The following is an 18,960-nucleotide window of genomic DNA, read 5'->3' as shown; positions in this document are numbered from 1 at the left end:
GATCGTTTCCTTTATAGTTGTAATGATAAGAGAATAAAAAACACTCCTTAGTGTTTGGCTCCAAGTGCTGATGTTTGAATATAATCTTATTTAACCTCTGAAAACTGTATTGAAAAATATCTTGTAACTTTTTTCAATACATTTTGAGACAGTTTCTGAAGTAGTTATTGTTCTTTGACTGTACCTCAGTCATTATGAAATTGAGCGTAAGTAAGAGGTAAAAATTTATTTGGTTTGTGTTTCTTTTGCCAAACTAAGAGAAGCAATAAGAACATCCATAGTCAGTGCTAAAGTACTACACTGGAAGCCAGCTTAAATGATACTAGTAGAAATGCTGTTCCACTTCTTTATTTCAGTTTTAACTTACTTCATCTCAAGCCTCTAACATGAGCTGAAGTAGTCCTTGTAAAAAGCTAGAAAATGAATCCCAGAGGAATTATCTTTCTACTAGTAGAATGCTTTTGTGTATGTCATACACAAAATGCTCTGGAATAGCCATTTAGCCAAATTCTTGCTATAGCCTGGCCAGGCTTCTTGTCCAGACTCAGAACTGAGTCCCCATTTTACTCTGACCTCTGTCCTCATTCCTTTCTCTACATGCACAGATCCAGCCTCCAGTCTGGTTTATTAAGCACAGCATATTTGGGAAACTAAATCTCTCTGCCTGTGAGATAATTTTTTAAAATATATTTTTAGATCTTGAAAATTTTCAGGCGGCTGTCATACACTAAGCATTTCAGAACAAGCTATCTTGCTTTTAGCCATTAAATAATTTTATTAGTACTCTAATCATCTGAGGCAAGGTAATCTTGAAATTCAGACCATTAAGTCTGAACTATTTTAACTGTTCACCAATTTATAAGATGTTAGAGAAAAGCACTTGCTGGGGCTGTTGGAGATCTGAATGAGAGTTCAAATTAACTTAATTGTTCAGCAGTTAAGTTTAGAGATAAGCATGCTTATGATGGGACCCAGATGATAGAAAATATATCTGTACTGGTATCCTTGAGAAATAGGTTACTCATGAAACAAGCCTCAGGATTACAGTGGATGTTGGATGTGTATTATGGATTTTCCAGTAATGTCCCTCTTCAAGTTTGTTGCTCCCTACCATGTCCTTTTACACTGGTGGGTTTGGTCACTTTTTGTGCAGGCTGCCAGTTAGTAACACCACTTGATGGATAAGTTCAGGCCAGATGAATGTGGCCCCAAGAGCAGTTTATCTATGATTTTGGGTTTTTAGCCTTTGTTACACTTGCAATTTGGGAGAAGAAATGTAAATACTTTCCAAGTACTCGTTCGCTTTGTAAGTACATTCCAAGTAGTCTTTTACTGATGCCACTAATGCAGTGTGTTAACAAGTGATCTTTTTTGTGTATTTCTGGCAGCTGTTAAGGTACAGACCTATTGAGTACTTGCAATTTACATTAAGATTAGCAGAATTGTTTGTCTGTGTTGTCCAAGAACTGGAGCAAGATGCCAGAGGACGAAAACAGCGACCCTTGCACATGAAAGAAAAAATTCAAAAGAGTACTGATAATGCAGAATGTTTGGCATGTACAGACCATACCAGAAGTCAGGAAACTTAATGGAGATTTAAGATTTTTGTCTTCCTGAAGTCTGGCTAATACTCTAATCTTGTTCTGTGTGTTGATGAGTGACTGCCTTGAAGTCCTTGATCTGTGATAGCAGACAGTTGTTTTGAAAACAGACTGTGAGTTGACATTTTAGGGAGTAAGAACTATAGCAATTCAGAATTTGATTAGAGAATAGGTATTGTGGGGCTTTTTCTACTATTTCTTGACATCAGTCTGTTTTGCTACTGCACATCTTTAAAGGCCAATGTGCCTGAAGCAAGTTATCTCGATAGGCCGGTGCAAACCTCTTGATCTGAAACACTGAGACACTTCTAGTGTATAGATAGAGAGATGTTAAAGGCAAAATCTTCCTTTATTTTTAGTATTGACATGAAAAGATGTTGGGTCCTTTCCTGGGCAGTTGGCCAGCAGTATTTTTTGCTGAATTGTTAAGAGGATCACCAGTAAGCCGTGTTTCCACAGTGTCACTGGAGTTTTTAGTGTGCAGTTGGTTGGTTGGATTTTTTTTCCTTCCTTTAGTAGCAATCCTAAATTTGGAGGTTTGTATTTTATTATCACAAAAATTCTTGCATGTCCCTGTGTCAGGTGCACGGTGGATAATCTGCCTTACCCAAGAGCAAAATTTCCTTTTCCCACTTTGTCCTATTTTTAGGCTTGGTAGAATTGAAAACTTTATTGTGCTTAAGAGAAACATGTAGACCTTTAAATATAACTTGAATGATCAAGCTTCATGGGAAAATCAAGTTCTTGTATGTGGTCTGTATTCTTGTGGCTATCCTGTTAGCACCTTCTCACCTTAAGGAAAAGATATTTCATCGGTTTTTCTTGCACATCTTTCTTAGGTTTCAGATGGAGCTTTGAGATGCTTTGCTTCATTAGCTGACAGATTCACAAGGCGTGGAGTTGACCCAGCCCCATTAGCTAAACATGGATTAACTGAGGAGTTGTTATCTCGCATGGCAGCTGCTGGTGGGACAGCCTCTGGACCATCTTCAGCTTGCAAACCTGGACGGAGTAGCACTGGAGCACCATCTACAGCTGCAGACTCTAAATTAAGTAATCAGGTGTCAACTATTGTAAGCCTGTTGTCAACCCTGTGTAGAGGCTCTCCAGTAGTAACACATGTAAGAAATCCTTTTATGCTATAGCTTTTTGTTTTCATGGGACTTTTCCCTTTGTATACTTCAATATATGCAAGATCTATGTTGGTATTTTATAGATATACATATAAATATTTATAGATCATATTTTTAATAGATATACATATATATATACACACACACATATGTGCACACATATGTACATGTAAGTTGCTTTTAAAGAGGGGGAAAAAGGAAACATTTCATATGGAAATGAAACCCAATTCTGATAGTATTTTCTAAAGCCCTGTATATTTTTTATTGTTCAGACTTTTAATTATTTCCAGGATCTCCTAAGATCTGAACTTCCAGATTCTATAGAAAGTGCGTTGCAGGGTGACGAGCGATGTGTGCTGGATACCATGCGGTTAGTAGATCTTCTTTTGGTGCTACTGTTTGAAGGCAGAAAAGCCCTGCCAAAATCTAGTGCTGGATCTACAGGCAGAATCCCGGGATTGCGGAGACTGGATAGTTCTGGAGAACGTTCTCATCGGCAACTGATAGATTGCATCCGCAGTAAGGATACTGATGCACTGATAGATGCAATTGACACAGGAGGTAAGCAAAAATACTCCAAAAAAGAAATGAAATGCTTGTTTTGGCTTTAATTTTTGTAGTCTGAGTTGTCACAACAAATGCTGAGGTAGTTAATTGAAAATCATTATGTACATGTTGGCTTACTTTGTTAAATACTTAACAGTGTTGTTAGTAATCACACCTATGCCACCTTTTTACTGCAATTCAGAGCATAAATGCTTCCCCAGAATGACTGATGATGCTTAATTTTTTAAGACCTTTTTATTTAAAGAATACTATTGAACTTTATGGTTGTGGGAACTTTAACTATTTTATTTAATTTTATCTTTCAGCTTTTGAAGTAAATTTTATGGATGATGTAGGACAAACTCTTTTAAACTGGGCCTCAGCTTTTGGAACTCAGGAAATGGTAAATTAGATTTATAGACCCTTAAGAAGTTGCATTATTTATGTAAAGGAAGATAAAAGAGACTGATTTCCTTTTTCTTATCTAACAGGTAGAATTCCTCTGTGAAAGGGGCGCTGATGTTAACAGAGGTCAGAGGTCATCCTCATTACATTATGCAGCATGTTTTGGAAGACCTCAGGTAGCGAAGGTATGATTTAAGCTGACTCTTAAAAACCATTACCTGCTGACTTTTCATCTTGCTCTATTCAAAATATCTTCAATGCAATATGCTGGACACATGCACTCTTAAATATTTACATGTTCTTTATAGTATTTATCAAAACACAGATTTTTTCATTATAGGGCAGTAGGGCAGTAATGAATAAAAGTAGTTTATATTGGCTCTACAGATATAAAAAGCACAAAATACTTACAAACATGAGAACACTGTAGGAGTGATGTATGAAAAGCACATTTGCTACTTTGGAAGAAGAAATGCAATTTTTTTTCATACATAAAAATATTTATTCTTAGACTCTCTTACGACATGGTGCAAATCCTGATTTGAGAGATGAAGATGGGAAAACTCCTCTGGACAAAGCTAGGGAAAGAGGGCACAGTGAAGTAGTAGCTATTCTTCAGTCTCCAGGTGAGTCCAATAATGCTGATATGTGTTAAGTTATGCAGTTATAATAATTTTACTCTATTAAGGTTATTTAAAGAAAATAAATTGTGACTTACCTTCCTTAACCCATAAAGTATCCACAAAAACATTAGTATTTTAAGATGATGTTAAGTGAGGGGAATTACCAAAGAAATAACTGAGCAGGCATGAACTGTGCCAGTTGTCCTGCTCTTCAGCTGTGGGATCAGGCTAGGCTGGGATTTTGTTGTGGATTCAGAGCTTGTCAGCCTTGGTAGCTTCTCTGGTATCCTTTCTGTGTGGGAACTGCACTTTCCCTGTTCCTGAGAATTCTGGTGCCACAGGTGATACTTGCTATTAAATACTTTTATTCAAGAAGTCATGCACATGTAAATTTTCTATTTTTAGGAATGCGTGTTCATGTTCAGGTCCTTGGATGTTAGTAAAGAAAACTTGGATGTTTAGAAGGGGTTTTTTTTTTGGTTTGTTGACTTTTGCAATTGAATGTGTTGGGGGAAAAATTTTTCCAGGGGATTGGATGTGTCCTGTCAACAAAGGGGATGAGAAGAAAAAGAAAGATGCAAACAAGGATGAGGAAGAATGCAATGAACCCAAAGGAGATCCAGAAATGGCACCCATATACTTGAAAAGACTATTGCCTGTGTTTGCACAAACATTTCAACAAACTATGTTGCCTTCAATAAGGTAATATTATCATGAGGGACAGTTTCTTAATACGTGCTTAGAAAAGCCAAAGTAAATTTAAAAGTTTAAGTAATGCTCATGACAATATGTATTTGAATAGAAGTGATTGTTTGGGAAGTGTTGCAAGAGTGATTTTTACTTAGCACTTTAAGCAAAATTTTTTCCTTTCTGGTGAAGTGATGTGTTGGAAAAAGCCTGGTTAGTCATGGGAGAGCAGAACATACTCTTGACTGTAGCAGCATGATGAAAGAATGCTATGTTCATACAGTATGTTGTGTACACTGTGCATCAGGATTTGGTTACAGTTGTTTGTAGCCACTGTAATGAAAGCTGTAATTTAGTAGAGGAAAACTAATAAAATAATGTCAAGATGCATTCATTGGAAAACCAGCAAGACTAGAAAAAGCTATTTTAGGTTTTAGGAGACTTACTTAGCAGTGTATTAACTGGACAAGATGCTGCTTCTAATTCTGTTGAATTGCAGAAATGTAATCTAATTTATTACTTCAAAGGGAATACTGTGCATGGCATAATGCTTGTGATAAGTTGCATCTGAGCATAACCTTTTAGCCTTTTATATTACAAATATGACATTGATTCCAATCTCTTATGTTCCCAGTGTTTACAGGTACCTTGGGTGAAAATGCAAGATAAAAAGGCCTCTAGTAGAGACAGACTCCACTTGAGCTGATGATAGAAAGCTTAAACTAGGTTATTTTAAATAAAAGAAATAAGAAACTATATTAACAATCTCTGTGTGATTAATTGTTGTTGCAGATTGTGCAAAGTAGTTGGCTCTCTACTAGAAAGTTACTTTAATGAATCAGACTTTTGGAAGTTGGTCAAAAAAATAATCTGTATCCCTACAGGAGTGATTTCCTTTCATATTAATTATAGTTCTTAGGGTGGAAAACTGCATAATCTAATAGCTTGTTTAGAGTTAAAAGATAAAGTGATCTCAAAATATGGGAAATACATGAAAGGCTGAATACCTCTGAGGGTGACACAGTGTGCAGAAGTGAATTGCCAGCACTAAAAGTGGGTAAAGACAGGACGTAGAATAGGTTTACTTAATAAAGGGTTGAGGAGAAAAGTGTATGTCAGACTGATAGTGCTATAAAATCAAAAAATACCAGAGGTGCATTATTCTTAAAGATAATCCAGAACTTAGTAAGAGTAATACAAGAACTGAAACAGATTAAATTTCTTGTGTTTTGAAAACATGCATAAATAGCGTACAAAAGAAGTCTTACCTTGAACCTTTTTGCTTGCTTTATCACTGTAAGAACCTTTTTTTTTTCTATGATCTTTTACAGGAAAGCAAGTCTTGCACTCATTAGAAAAATGATACATTTTTGTTCTGAGGCGCTCCTGAAAGAGGTTTGTGACTCTGATGCTGGCCATAACCTGCCCACAATACTGGTTGAGATAACAGCTACAGTGCTTGATCAAGAGGTAGGAAGAATGAAAATGTTATCCTTTGTGAAACTAGTACAGAAAAAGGATTTACACTAATTGATTCCACGTATTTGTTAATAACTAACCCTAAAAATTTTACAGAGTTCATCTGTGACCACCTATGGAGTTCAGTGTGTAAAGTAACAAGATCTCCTTTGTTATTTTCTTTTCATCCCAATGTTTTACAGGATGATGATGATGGCCATTTGTTAGCCTTGCAAATCATAAGGGATTTAGTGGATAAAGGTGGTGATCTTTTTCTAGACCAACTGGCTAGACTTGGTGTAATTAGTAAAGTGTCAACTTTGGCGGGGCCATCATCTGATGATGAAAATGAAGAGGAGTCTAAACCTGAGAAGGTAAGTGTATGGAATTGATTTATTTGATTTATTTGTTCCTGTAAAACTGACACTTCCAGTGAAATGTTTATTGTTACAAAAATGGCCAGGGCTAGGGAATTAGGATATTAAATTAATGCTTATTTTATACCACTTGTTTTAATAATTTTCTTCTCTACCTTAATTTTCTGTTGGCATATTATTATCTGCTGAGTTTTCCTATTCATACTTCCCTGTGATCAAGTTATTTGGTGCTTGATTTTGCCTAGTGTTAGGAAAGTGACTGGGAAACAAAATAAATCCTTCCTAAAGTATTTGTGTCAGAAGTGTATCTCTATTGATGTCCATGCATTAAATCGTTTGAGATGTTTTAAATGTTGTTATCAAATATGTTAAATATATAAAAAAGAAAATAATTTTCTGCTTCATGAAAGCCGTGTGTGTTGAAGTTGTTTATCAGTTTTCAAGTCTTATTGCCAGTCAGATGAACTGAATGGATAACAGACTTTTTCTGTTACCAATTCAATTAAATTTATAGCTAAATCTTAAGTGTGTAGTTCAACTTTTTTACTGTGGGGTTTGGGTTGTCTGGGATTTCTTGGGGGGGTGCTGGTTTTGTATTTTGGTGGTTAGATGTTAAAAGTCATATGGACACGGTCCTAGATAACCAGTCATATGTGGCCCTGCCTGAGCAGGGGTTTGGACTAGATGGCCTCCAGAGATTTCTTCCAACCTCAATCATTTTGTGCTTCTTTTCTCACAATTCAAGTTTGGCACAGAGGAGGATGTTGCAGGCAGTAGGCCATTGCTATTGTTGAGTAGATAAAGCTGTATGTGAAAGGAAACTTCTAAGAAGTATCTTATTCTATTAAAGAATACTTTTAAGGATATGTTTTACGGGCAGAAGTAGTATAGTTCCTACACTTTTGGATTGAATAAGTCTTCTCTCCTAAAGAGAGAGAATCTCCTCCTCTAAAAAATGTCTGTGGTTGTTTTTTTTGTTTGTTTGTGGGTTTTTTTTTTTATTTGTTTGTTTGGGGTTTTTTTCCCTCTTCTTTAAATGGATTGGAGATTTTTTTTGGTTCTTGTTATTGCTTAATACAATGTTATTGCAGGAGGATGAACCACAGGAGGATGCTAAAGAACTGCAGCAGGGTAAACCGTACCACTGGAGAGACTGGTCAATCATTAGGGGAAGGGACTGCCTGTATATCTGGAGTGATGCTGCAGCCCTGGAGCTATCTAATGGTAGTAATGGATGGTTCAGATTTATCTTGGATGGAAAGCTGGCCACAATGTATTCCAGTGGGAGCCCTGAAGGAGGATCTGACAGCTCAGGTAGACTTTTTGTAATTCAAGTCCAGGTTAAGTTTTGAGACTGTTACATTTGTTTATATAATTTGATTTGAGCTATTTTGTTTTGCAGGAATTGGCTTACTAAATAGTAAAGGATGTAAACAGGTGGAAGGTGGTCAGTTAATTGTGATGCATTTTATCAGATAGCATGTGTCCATAACTTGACTTTCTTGGTGAATTGTGTTAAGTAAACATCTTGCCAGCAAAAGCGTATTAACTTTTTGTTTTGATTCTTCTCCATGCGTACTTAATTTTTTCACCCCAGTCATTAAAAGCACTTTGTAGTGGCCATCCCAGGAAAAGCAGGTTGAAATGGTGATTTGTTGTTTGCTTCTAGCTAGCAGAATGAATTTGCATGTGTTTGAAGACAAAGTAATGGAAAGTTTCTCATCGAGATTGGGAAACAAATTACAGTGTCTTAATTGTTTGTTGGAGAGAGGATAAGGGAACAGACCTTATGCACTGGCAATGCACAGCTGGTTCTGATTTTCTGTACAGAATACACAACTTGTTCTGGATGCAGAAACAACCCTCCTTTTATTGTTTCATCTTTTTTTTTGCAGCAGTTCATGCATTTATGAACCTGCAGGCATAAAATGCTTTGCAATATTATGATGTTTTCAATGAGCCTGTTGACTGAAATAACAGAACATATTATGATTCAGGATGGAAATGAAGTGCTAATGACTTCATGCATCAAGTTTGGGGCAAGAAGACAAAATACAATATAATGTTTCTGATCGTAATGCAGCTGGAAACCACTTGTAGATATATTGGTTTTTTTGGTCAGAAAATGTGACTTTGCATTCTTTTTAATAAGGTTAATGCCTTTAAAGGTAAATAAGTCCTGTGTTGAGATACTTGTTTATCATACAGTACAGTTTTAAGATTCATGAAGATAATTTCTTAAATTCTCATACAATTCTTAAATTCTCATTTGGCATTCCCTGGATGCTGAATTTTTTGGTTTTCGCTTCCCAATGGTCAAGGCAAGGGGATGAGACTATTTCTGTATAAGATGAGTGGAATGGTGAGAGCTCAGATGCATTTGGAGTGAAGAGAACTTAGAGGAAGTCAGTTTGAGCATTTAAGATGTGACTTCAAATCAGTCTTTCAAAAAAGATTGCATAAATCCAAAGTTTTTTAACAAGATACCTAGTCTGAATGTCATGAGGGAAAGGAGCTAAATGTAGGATTAAATGAGGCTTCTTCAAATATGTACTCAAATAGACATCTACTAAGATTGCTGATGTTGCAGTGTAATTTGCCTGAACTTTAACCACGAGCTCTAAGCATGTGCAGCAGCCTTTTTTACTTAAAAAATTAATATTTGTTAACTAAAATGACTACAGTACAGTATAGGCTAGAATGGTATCAAGTCCTGAACTGTACTATATGTTCTGCTGTCCTAAATCATTACTGATCAATCTTGTGGTATACTTTTTAGTAACTTCACAACTGGCAAGAGTATAGAGGGTTGAGTAGTGACATTTGTTAGTGTGTATTGCATGATGAAAGTTGGGGTGGATGGTCAAATATATATACTGTGAACATTTTGGAAGGTCTGTACTCACCCCTCTCCACATTAACTCTGTACTTGTTTTGTTTGAATTTGTAGAAAAAAAATTCAATGCAAAAATTGAAATTTAATGGTAATTCTGAAGCTTTTAGTAAGTCTCAAAATTTTGTCCAAGGGAACCTGAATTTATTCCCAACCATGTAGAAATATAGTACTTTCAGTGCAATGTGCTATATAATAAATGTATTAAAATGTAATTATGGAAATCTGAAAACATTTAATTAACAGAATTTTCATCTTGCATATCAAATCTCAATTATTTTTATAAGCCTTCTCTGTATATGCTATGAAATTTAAGCAGTAAAGAATGTTGTGCCTCGAGTGCATATTTATTTTTGCATTATTTTGTGTTATAACAAAAGGGCATATTTAAAAAGCCTAGAGCTTGTCATTGCAGGAAAAGGCAAACAGAAATAATCTTTAATGAGGTGCTTCCATTTTTACTTTAAATGGAATTTTTGAAGTTATGTACTTAGCATTTTAATGATTAAAATACAAATATATAATTTAATTAAATTTTTCATTAATGATATTATGATATTTTTAAAATTTCTTATTTCTGAAAACCCACTTTCGAGAATAGTTCATGCTCACCATTCTGAGACCCATTTTTCAAAGACTAAAAATTTATTCTGAATTTCTTTGATCTTCCTATTATAATTGTAACAATGAATTAATACATTTCAATTGCATCTCTCAGAAGGAGTTGCATTGTTGCATTGCAGCTTTGATGTGATCGTAGAATAAATCACTGTTGAAGTACAGAAATATGCTACACAGAAATTTAGGACACTTTAAGACCCTTAATTTCAAAGTTAATTTTGCATTGAATGTACTCAGTTGTTTTGCTCTTGAAAAAAATTCTGCATAGCGATGGAAGCAATTGTTGGAAAAAACCAAATTTGTTTCTTTTTAAATAGAAAGTAGGAGTGAGTTCCTTGAGAAGTTGCAGAGGGCTCGAAGCCAAGTAAAACCATCTACCACAAGCCAGCCAATTTTATCAGCACCAGGGCCAACTAAACTTACTGTAGGAAACTGGTCACTGACCTGTTTAAAGGAAGGAGAAATTGCTATTCACAATTCTGATGGTCAACAAGCTACAATACTGAAAGAAGACCTGCCAGGCTTTGTGTTTGAATCCAACAGAGGAACAAAGCATTCGTTTACAGCTGAAACTTCCTTGGGTAAGTATGTAGGTATGTGTTATGTGCAGGTAGGAACAAGTGTATGTGAGAGAGTTTTATTTGTTGCTTTTCATAGCTATGAGAAAATGCAACTTTTCTAAAATATATGTTGCAGGGTCAGAATTTGTGACTGGCTGGACAGGTAAAAGAGGAAGAAAACTGAAATCTAAACTGGAGAAGACAAAACAAAAGGTTGGTGATCTGTAAATTTTATATTTAGAATTTAATTGAGCTTGTTTTGTATTATAATATTCTTAGGGAGATGTGGTTTCCTCTTAGAAGATTAAAATCTCTGATTTCAACGAGATACAGTTTTTTGTGAGGCTTGAAGAGGAAAGCATCAACCAGAACAAAGCACTTCTTTGGGTGATTTTATCCAAAAGTCTTAGTAAACTGTGTGCTCCTTTAGAGGAAAATGAATTAAAACCAAAAAATAGTAGGAAAATTCAGTCTTCCTGACTTGCATTAATTCTTTAGGTTTTGTGGTTTGCTTTTTAAGTCTTTATGCTAGAAGAGAAGATATTAAAATCGATACTACAGTTGTGCCAGAGGCATATAATACTTCTCTTCATCTAGGTACTAATTTCAGACTGGATTTTGTGACAGGGTGCTGGAAGTAACAGTCTACATGGCTAAGAGTTGTGGTAGTGAAGCAAAATGAGTAAAGGCCCTCATTTTAGATATATTTAAAATTCTTCTTTCTCCTCAAAATGAAGGGGAAAAAGGAGGAAATAAGAAATCAAGTATTAAGCTCTTTACAAAAAAACCACAAAATAACAGTACATTTTGTGATCCGCTTATGCCAAGGGCTCAGGCTAATCTTTAGTCTTTATCTGTCTTGCAGTTTCTAACAGTGCAGCCAATATATCCTGTACCTTATATCTGCAGCATTTTAGGACATATATCTTAGGAAATGTGACACTAAATTGAAAGCTGAAATACTGTGTGTGAATGATAATATGTGGGATGATAAAAGAAAGACAGTGTTCTCTTATACCTAAGATTGTACTGTGTAGTTCTGAAGCTTATGTAATGTATTATTGTAGCACATAGAATGATAATAAAAAGGAAAAATTTCTGGGGAAATTTCTTACAAAAGAAAGATGTTGTTTAATCAGAACTAACTTAATCTGTATCTTGTGTGAACCATACTTTGTAGAAAGAGTAATTTTTACTAAGAGAGGTTGTATAGGGACTCAGTGTGAATTGGTTTAAGGAATGTTGATAGAGCATTTAGAAACTGTATTAAACCTGCTTAGGTGTACATTTAAAAATACTACCTGATCCATGATACAGTTCTAAAAGAAAGATTGACACATTGAGAATCATACCTATTCCTACTACCCTTTATGCTGTAACCTAATACATGATGGTAAGTTTCATTTCTGTCAGTAAGATTTTGTGTATTTCCATTTATTTCTCCTGTACCTTTTTATTTTCAACCTTAGCATTTTGTGATGCACATGGGTTTTTATTCTTCCCTATTTGTCTGCCTGTTGGGACATAAAAATAATGACCAAGGTTGTGGTATCTGGGAGTGTAGTAATGATCTCATGACAGTAAGGTCTGACTTCTGATTATCAAAATCCATTTGTAGGTGCGCACTATGGCAAGAGATTTGTATGATGATCATTTTAAAGCTGTTGAAAGTATGCCTCGAGGAGTAGTTGTAACACTGAGGAACATAGCAACACAGTTAGAGTCTGCATGGGAACTTCATGCAAACAGGCAGGTAAGTGTATCTCCTTTATTTTTAATGTGTGACATCAGTGGAAATCAGATAATGTTCAGACTAGTCTGTCATGATGTGACGCAGAGTCATGAAGCAGAGATAGCATGTCTGACATGGGGGGAGTTTTAATGCATGTATTACCTAGTTAGGTACTTTCCTAGGACGTGATTTTTCAACTGAAGCTAGTGGACAGATTACTTTGTTTCATGATAATGATCTTTTTGTCTTTCAGTGCATTGAGGGAGAAAATACATGGAGAGATTTAATGAAGACTGCTCTGGAAAACTTAATTGTACTGTTGAAGGATGAGAATACTATTTCTCCATATGAAATGTGCAGCAGTGGCTTAGTTCAATCGCTGCTGACAGTTTTAAACAATGTAAGTTTATAGACATAAGTGTTTAAAGAAAAACTTCCTAACAAAATGAAGTTAAGGCATGTGCATAATGTAAAAGATCTGTCATAAATTTGTCTTTTTCTGGTCTTGGTGAAAATTTGGCAGACTTGCTTCAGTTACTGGTCTACCTATTGAAAATAAGAGAGTAGATGACTAGTTTGAATGAAAATAAATCAGCTCTGTTCAGGTCTAATGGCTGGTGATTAGCTTTGGGATTGGGATTTCAGTGAGACTACATAGATGTCTTTGCCTGTCTGTAACTTGGTTTTTTTTTCCTCCTAGAATGTTGATTTGGATGTGAAACAAGACTGTAGTCAACTGGTAGAGAGGATAAACGTTTTCAAAACAGCATTCAGCGAAAATGAGGATGATGAAAGGTAAAAATAATACCAAAACAGGAAAATCTTCTTTGAAATTTTGAAGCAGTATGGTATGTTTAAAATAATATAAAGAAAAATTACCTGTTCTTTCCATTTCAATGGAATAGAAAATTGATCTTGAAAGACAGCACCTAATATTGAAGTAGAAATTGAAAGTTTTTGTCTCTAAGAATATTGTTGACAAAATGAAGGTGACTTGTTCATCACTGTGCAGATTAGTATCTTTCTCACTGTGCTGTAACCATGTGACTAGAACAGATACCATCAGTAGAAATAGCATGCTGAGATAGTTTCCTCAGGTGGATCCTGTTTTCTGAGATACTGTAAAATTTTTTTCTTTGTTTTGTTTTGTGGTAACATAGTACCTTGTTCTCTTTCACAGTCGTCCAGCAGTTGCATTAATTCGGAAGTTGATAGCAGTGTTAGAATCTATTGAACGGCTACCTCTCCACTTGTATGATACACCAGGATCTACGTACAATCTTCAGGTAATGCACACTGATAACAGCATATCCCACTGAGTGGTGCTCAGCTGAAGGTTATATGTTGCACACCTTGTCTGCAAGAATCACATTCTTGTAGATGTGGGTAGAATTAGGTAAAGACCAACCAAATTTTGGCATCTGTTTCCTCTAGCGCTGAAATGTATGGCTGTTCTTCTACTGTCATTTAAACACGTGAGGTAAAAGTAAATTTTGATTGAAGAGATAATGTGTTCTTTGTTTTGTCTTCAAGTATTGTCTTTATATAGGAACATGCCCTCTAGTTAAAGGGCATGTTCCTGTGATTACGAGACCATTATTAGTAAGAACGGGAATAGGCTTTAAAGGGTCATGTCTATGGTTCTGTGTTCAACTGATAATGCAAGATGCCTCCAGGCTCAGCAGCTTGTTCTACAGGAAACTTGGCAGTTTGGCTAAAAATATTACTTGTTTTTTCCCAGTTTGTGTGGAGTCTTAATTTTTTTCTATTTGAAAGCACAGTTCAGAGTTTTGCAACATGGGTAGGGAAGTATAAATATTTCTGGTTTGATGTTAAATGTCTAGGAAATAGTTGAAAAAAGTTGCAAACCAATCTTGCTGTTCAGTATTTTTGAAAATAGTTTTCAGTTTCTATATTATTGTATTTGCTAGTCAACAAATAAAAGCTGTGAAGACATAGGAAAAGTGAGAAAATGTTACCTGAGTGTGTAATTGACTTGCATGTTGTCATAGTAAAGAATTGTTTGGATAATTGAAGAAAGGTAGTACTAGGAGATTACTTTTTAAAGCATTTCATTAGAATATAGTGCTTAAGTTAAAGCAACAATGATACGTGATAGGCCACTAAAATGGTTGTAGTGAGATACACTGTTTTTATTAAAATCCCAAAACCTAAACAGGAAAGCCTAGATGAATGTTTAGCTATTCTTTCAGATACTGACAAGGCGCTTGAGGTTTCGTTTGGAACGTGCCTCGGGGGAGACGTCTTTGATAGATCGAACTGGTAGAATGCTCAAGATGGAGCCACTGGCAACTGTTGAATCTCTAGAACAGTATCTCCTGAAAATGGTGAGCTGCATAGCACACACAGAGTTCACAGGGAATACTTATATTCTGCTTCTTTAATATTTGACTTTTTTTCTTTCATATATAGGTAGCAAAGCAGTGGTACGACTTTGATAGGGCATCATTTGTTTTTGTACGAAAACTACGGGAAGGTCAGACATTTGTGTTCAGGCATCAACATGATTTTGATGAAAATGGAATTATTTACTGGATTGGAACAAATGCAAAGTGAGTTTTTCAAAGCTAGATGTTTTAAAGCCAGACGTAATAAACTCTAATCCATGAGGCAGGATGGGGATGAGGAATTCATAATGAAATGAAATCTGTTATTTCTTAGAAGTGGGAGGTATCTTTTAATCCATAGAATTAAATTTCTTTTGGATCTGCTTAAATAATAGAAAACTTGAATCACTTGTGTTCAGAATTTGTTTTATGCTTCCCTAAGAAGATGGAGTGGGGAAGTTTGGGTCTTAGTTTTTGGTTGCCATGGTTCTGTTTGATTTTGTTCGTTTGGGTTTGGGTTTTTTTTCTTTGCTATAGTGTTTTAAAAAACACAAAGTGATGCTTGAAACATATCTAAAATTATATTGATAATTTTGGTGTGATAAACTCAGCTGTTAAATGCAATTTACAGTAAATGTCAAATATCGCTCAAACTAGGTTTTTTTATTTAAGTAATAATTGAACAATATATTTCTCTTTTTAAATACAGAACTGCATATGAGTGGGTAAATCCAGCAGCCTATGGATTAGTAGTGGTTACATCCTCAGAAGGAAGAAATCTGCCTTATGGTCGTTTAGAAGACATCCTGAGCCGTGACAGTTCTGCTCTCAATTGTCACACAAATGATGATAAGAATGCTTGGTTTGCCATAGACCTTGGCCTTTGGGTTATTCCATCAGCCTACACATTACGCCATGCTCGAGGTTATGGACGATCTGCTCTCAGAAATTGGGTTTTCCAGGTATCTAAGGATGGACAGAACTGGACTACTTTGTATACTCATGTTGATGACTGTAGTCTCAATGAACCAGGGTATGTCAGTGTATTTTATTACTTTTCATAAGACTGAGTGCAGTTAAAAAATGTACTTGACTGTAGACTAATTTAGTGTGTACTGTGTTTGTAATAATGTATCTATCTAAAGAAGTGGTAAGTGATACATATTATCAAGGATGGGCTGGAGAATAAGTGATTCACAGGTTTTCTGTGTGGTTCATATAATGGTATTTGTGCTTTTTCATCACTGTAAATTTTGCATTTTGTTTTTTAACAAAATCATAACGCCAACACTCATCTGAAGTTTGCCCTGGTGTTAATAGGTTTATATATCTTGTAGTATGCATACATGATCGGTGTTAAGGTTTTGTTTGCTTTTTTCTTTATTCCTGTTACCTACCAACACCCCTTTCTAATAAACTTAAAGGTCTACAGCAACATGGCCTTTAGATCCTCCAAAAGATGAGAAACAAGGTTGGAGACATGTTAGAATAAAACAGATGGGAAAGAATGCCAGTGGGCAAACACACTACCTCTCCCTGTCTGGATTTGAACTTTATGGCACTGTGAATGGAGTATGTGAAGATCAGCTGGGTAAGAAAAAGAAATGTATATCCTACTTGCTCTTTTGAAATGCTAATGAGCGTACCATATAAAAAAGCAAGTGTGAAAAAGGAGGTTAACTTTTGCAGTTGAACTTGCTTAGAAATAAGCTCAAAATTATTCCCCATTCAATACTTTCAAGTGTTTTCAATTTTTACATGTCTTGTAGGAAAAGCTGCTAAAGAAGCTGAAGCAAATCTGAGAAGGCAGCGACGTCTGGTCCGTTCTCAAGTGTTAAAATACATGGTTCCAGGAGCTCGTGTAATCAGAGGAATTGATTGGAAATGGAGAGATCAGGATGGAAGCCCACAGGGGGAAGGCACTGTTACAGGAGAACTGCATAATGGTGAGCATGAATTGCCTGAATTTATGTTGTTGAATCACATCTGTCACATGATGACATAATGCAGAATGAGTAGCATTAAAGTACTTCCTTTGTAATGCCTTGATAAAGTTGATAAAAGTTCAAATACTGTGGAGGGAAGAAGCTTAAAATACTACAGCTGTTGGGGTCCATTTGGGAAATTCCATTTGAGTGCATGAAAAAAATTCTTGCTGTAAATGAAACTTTTATACAGTTTTGGTTAATAAAATATTAAACTGTTATTCAAATATGAAACTGTTATTTAGACATCTGTTACAAACTATATGAAGGTGAGTGATGCAAAGTAATAAGTTAAGCTTTGGACCTGCAAAATCTATAATTACCTTCCTCATTTCTTCTAGCTGAGCATTTGCAATATTTTTCTTGACTTTTGTTATATCCTGTACCTTTCCTACCTTGCAAGCTTCTTTGGGATCAAGTTTTTGTTTTTGAGTTAAAGCATGAAAATTTATTAACTTAAGGAGCAAAATAAAAACCTGCAACAGCCAGGGAAGTTAGTACTGAGGAAGTTATTGAAGAGGCTCCAGGAGAGGTGGTGATCTTGTCAGCTGAACATGCTTTCCACCATTTCCCTGCTCTTCCCCTTATTTTGAGGTATATAAGGCTTGTCTTGTTTCTGAAGCACCTTCAGCTACTTTTAGGTTCATTTTTAGCTAGACTTGAGAGTTTCTTCTAGTTAGTTGAGTTGTCAGCTCTCAAACATGGAAAAATCTCCCAAGTACAATTCCTTAAAATGATTTGAAACTGAACTTTATTTAAGCTGTTCAATACAGCTTGTTGGGGAAGTCTTCCATCATCCATGTATTTTTCTTATCAGATGCAACAGTACCCATAGCTACATTATAACTTTGAAGACTATAGGTATTATTGGTGAGTAGTATTCTACCAAAGCAGTGATTTTATTCCTGTGTTCAAGTAAAACTTCCCCATTTAACCATAGGTAAAATTGAGGTTCGTTTATCAAATGGTGATGCCAACTCATCTCATTCCTGTGACAGCTTTTTTTCATGTAGAATTTTGAAAATAGGATCTAATTTACTTTCTTGGTTGTTGTTCACAAGTATAGACAAATGTTGTTTAATGGCTGTAATGATGGAGCAGTACAACTTTGAGTACATAATATGTACTGAAAACTTGTTCAGATTTAAAACTGCTTGTAATTAATATTTTAGGGAAAGAAACTATACAAACCAGAACCAGTTATTTAGTTATGCTTTGAAAAAAAATACCTGGTTCAGATATTCATAAAGGGGAAAAGTTATACTGTTGAGCTCCAGTATGGAGCTTTTTGTGTTTGATAAAAAAGGCAAATCATGGAAGAAAAAAAATTCAGATTAGCTTCACAACTTTACCCTTCAAAGGTTTAGTGGCATGAAGCTACTCAACTATAGCTTGTGAAGAAGGAATAAAATCATATAAGAATAACGTGATCTAAACCTGCTCATTTGGGGGCGAGATGTCTACTTATCATATCTGAAAACTTTATCCTTTTTTAGCTACTTTTCCTCCAGAATGATATTTGTAAATAGCAAATTGCCTGTGATCATCTGTTTCAGTCCAGGAGTGATGATTTTTGAAGAGTTAAAAGCTGAAGGTGTACATGACAGTAATAAAAAGAATATTTTACTTGATATTAGCTCTTTCCTGTTTTAATAAAGAAATATATGTGTTTATCTGGACTTGATATTTGTTTTGACTTTGTCTGAGATTGGAGAAGATAACTAAGCTTTAGAAATTTCATTTTTGGATGAAATGGGTTTCAATTAAAGTAGTTACAACAGTATTTGCTGCAGTTAAGATACAGTGAGAAATATTAGAGGGAATTTTATAGGTGACTCGTAGATTGTGGTACATATTTAGACAAGTAAAAATTAAAACATTTTGTCCCCATTTCTGTCCTAGTTAGCTAAATTTTGTGTGTTACCCTCATTATTGCAGATTTATTATATTTAGCTGTTAAAAAATTTTGCTACTGAAAATAATAATTTAAT

General features: G+C 35.2%; 1 protein-coding gene across 10 annotated transcripts in view; it reads left to right on the top strand.

The window, feature by feature from the left end:
- The window catches only part of HECTD1 (HECT domain E3 ubiquitin protein ligase 1), a 59,659-nt gene that overhangs the window by 19,175 nt on the left and 21,524 nt on the right, over positions 1-18,960 (top strand). For 4 of the 10 annotated variants that reach the window (XM_036383213.1, XM_036383216.1, XM_036383214.1 and 1 more), the window contains exons 5-25: positions 2,441-2,722; positions 3,007-3,295; positions 3,607-3,683; positions 3,772-3,870; positions 4,197-4,311; positions 4,836-5,010; positions 6,327-6,465; positions 6,657-6,827; positions 7,922-8,144; positions 8,233-8,277; positions 10,662-10,937; positions 11,041-11,117; positions 12,523-12,657; positions 12,890-13,036; positions 13,337-13,431; positions 13,817-13,922; positions 14,850-14,984; positions 15,070-15,209; positions 15,694-16,017; positions 16,409-16,575; positions 16,754-16,930. In XM_036383213.1, the coding sequence (XP_036239106.1) occupies positions 2,441-2,722; positions 3,007-3,295; positions 3,607-3,683; positions 3,772-3,870; positions 4,197-4,311; positions 4,836-5,010; positions 6,327-6,465; positions 6,657-6,827; positions 7,922-8,144; positions 8,233-8,277; positions 10,662-10,937; positions 11,041-11,117; positions 12,523-12,657; positions 12,890-13,036; positions 13,337-13,431; positions 13,817-13,922; positions 14,850-14,984; positions 15,070-15,209; positions 15,694-16,017; positions 16,409-16,575; positions 16,754-16,930 (3,394 nt within the window). The remainder of the gene's footprint in view (positions 1-2,440; positions 2,723-3,006; positions 3,296-3,606; positions 3,684-3,771; positions 3,871-4,196; positions 4,312-4,835; positions 5,011-6,326; positions 6,466-6,656; positions 6,828-7,921; positions 8,145-8,232; positions 8,278-10,661; positions 10,938-11,040; positions 11,118-12,522; positions 12,658-12,889; positions 13,037-13,336; positions 13,432-13,816; positions 13,923-14,849; positions 14,985-15,069; positions 15,210-15,693; positions 16,018-16,408; positions 16,576-16,753; positions 16,931-18,960) is intronic. The other 6 variants (XM_036383217.2, XM_036383212.2, XM_036383215.1 and 3 more) reach the window with 4 other exon arrangements.

Source organism: Molothrus ater, chromosome 6 (genome assembly GCF_012460135.2).
Source record: "Molothrus ater isolate BHLD 08-10-18 breed brown headed cowbird chromosome 6, BPBGC_Mater_1.1, whole genome shotgun sequence".
In the NCBI taxonomy this organism is placed as follows: Eukaryota; Metazoa; Chordata; class Aves; order Passeriformes; family Icteridae; genus Molothrus; species Molothrus ater.
The sequence above is the reverse complement of the archived record's forward strand: the minus strand, read 5'-3'. Positions and strand labels throughout refer to the sequence as shown.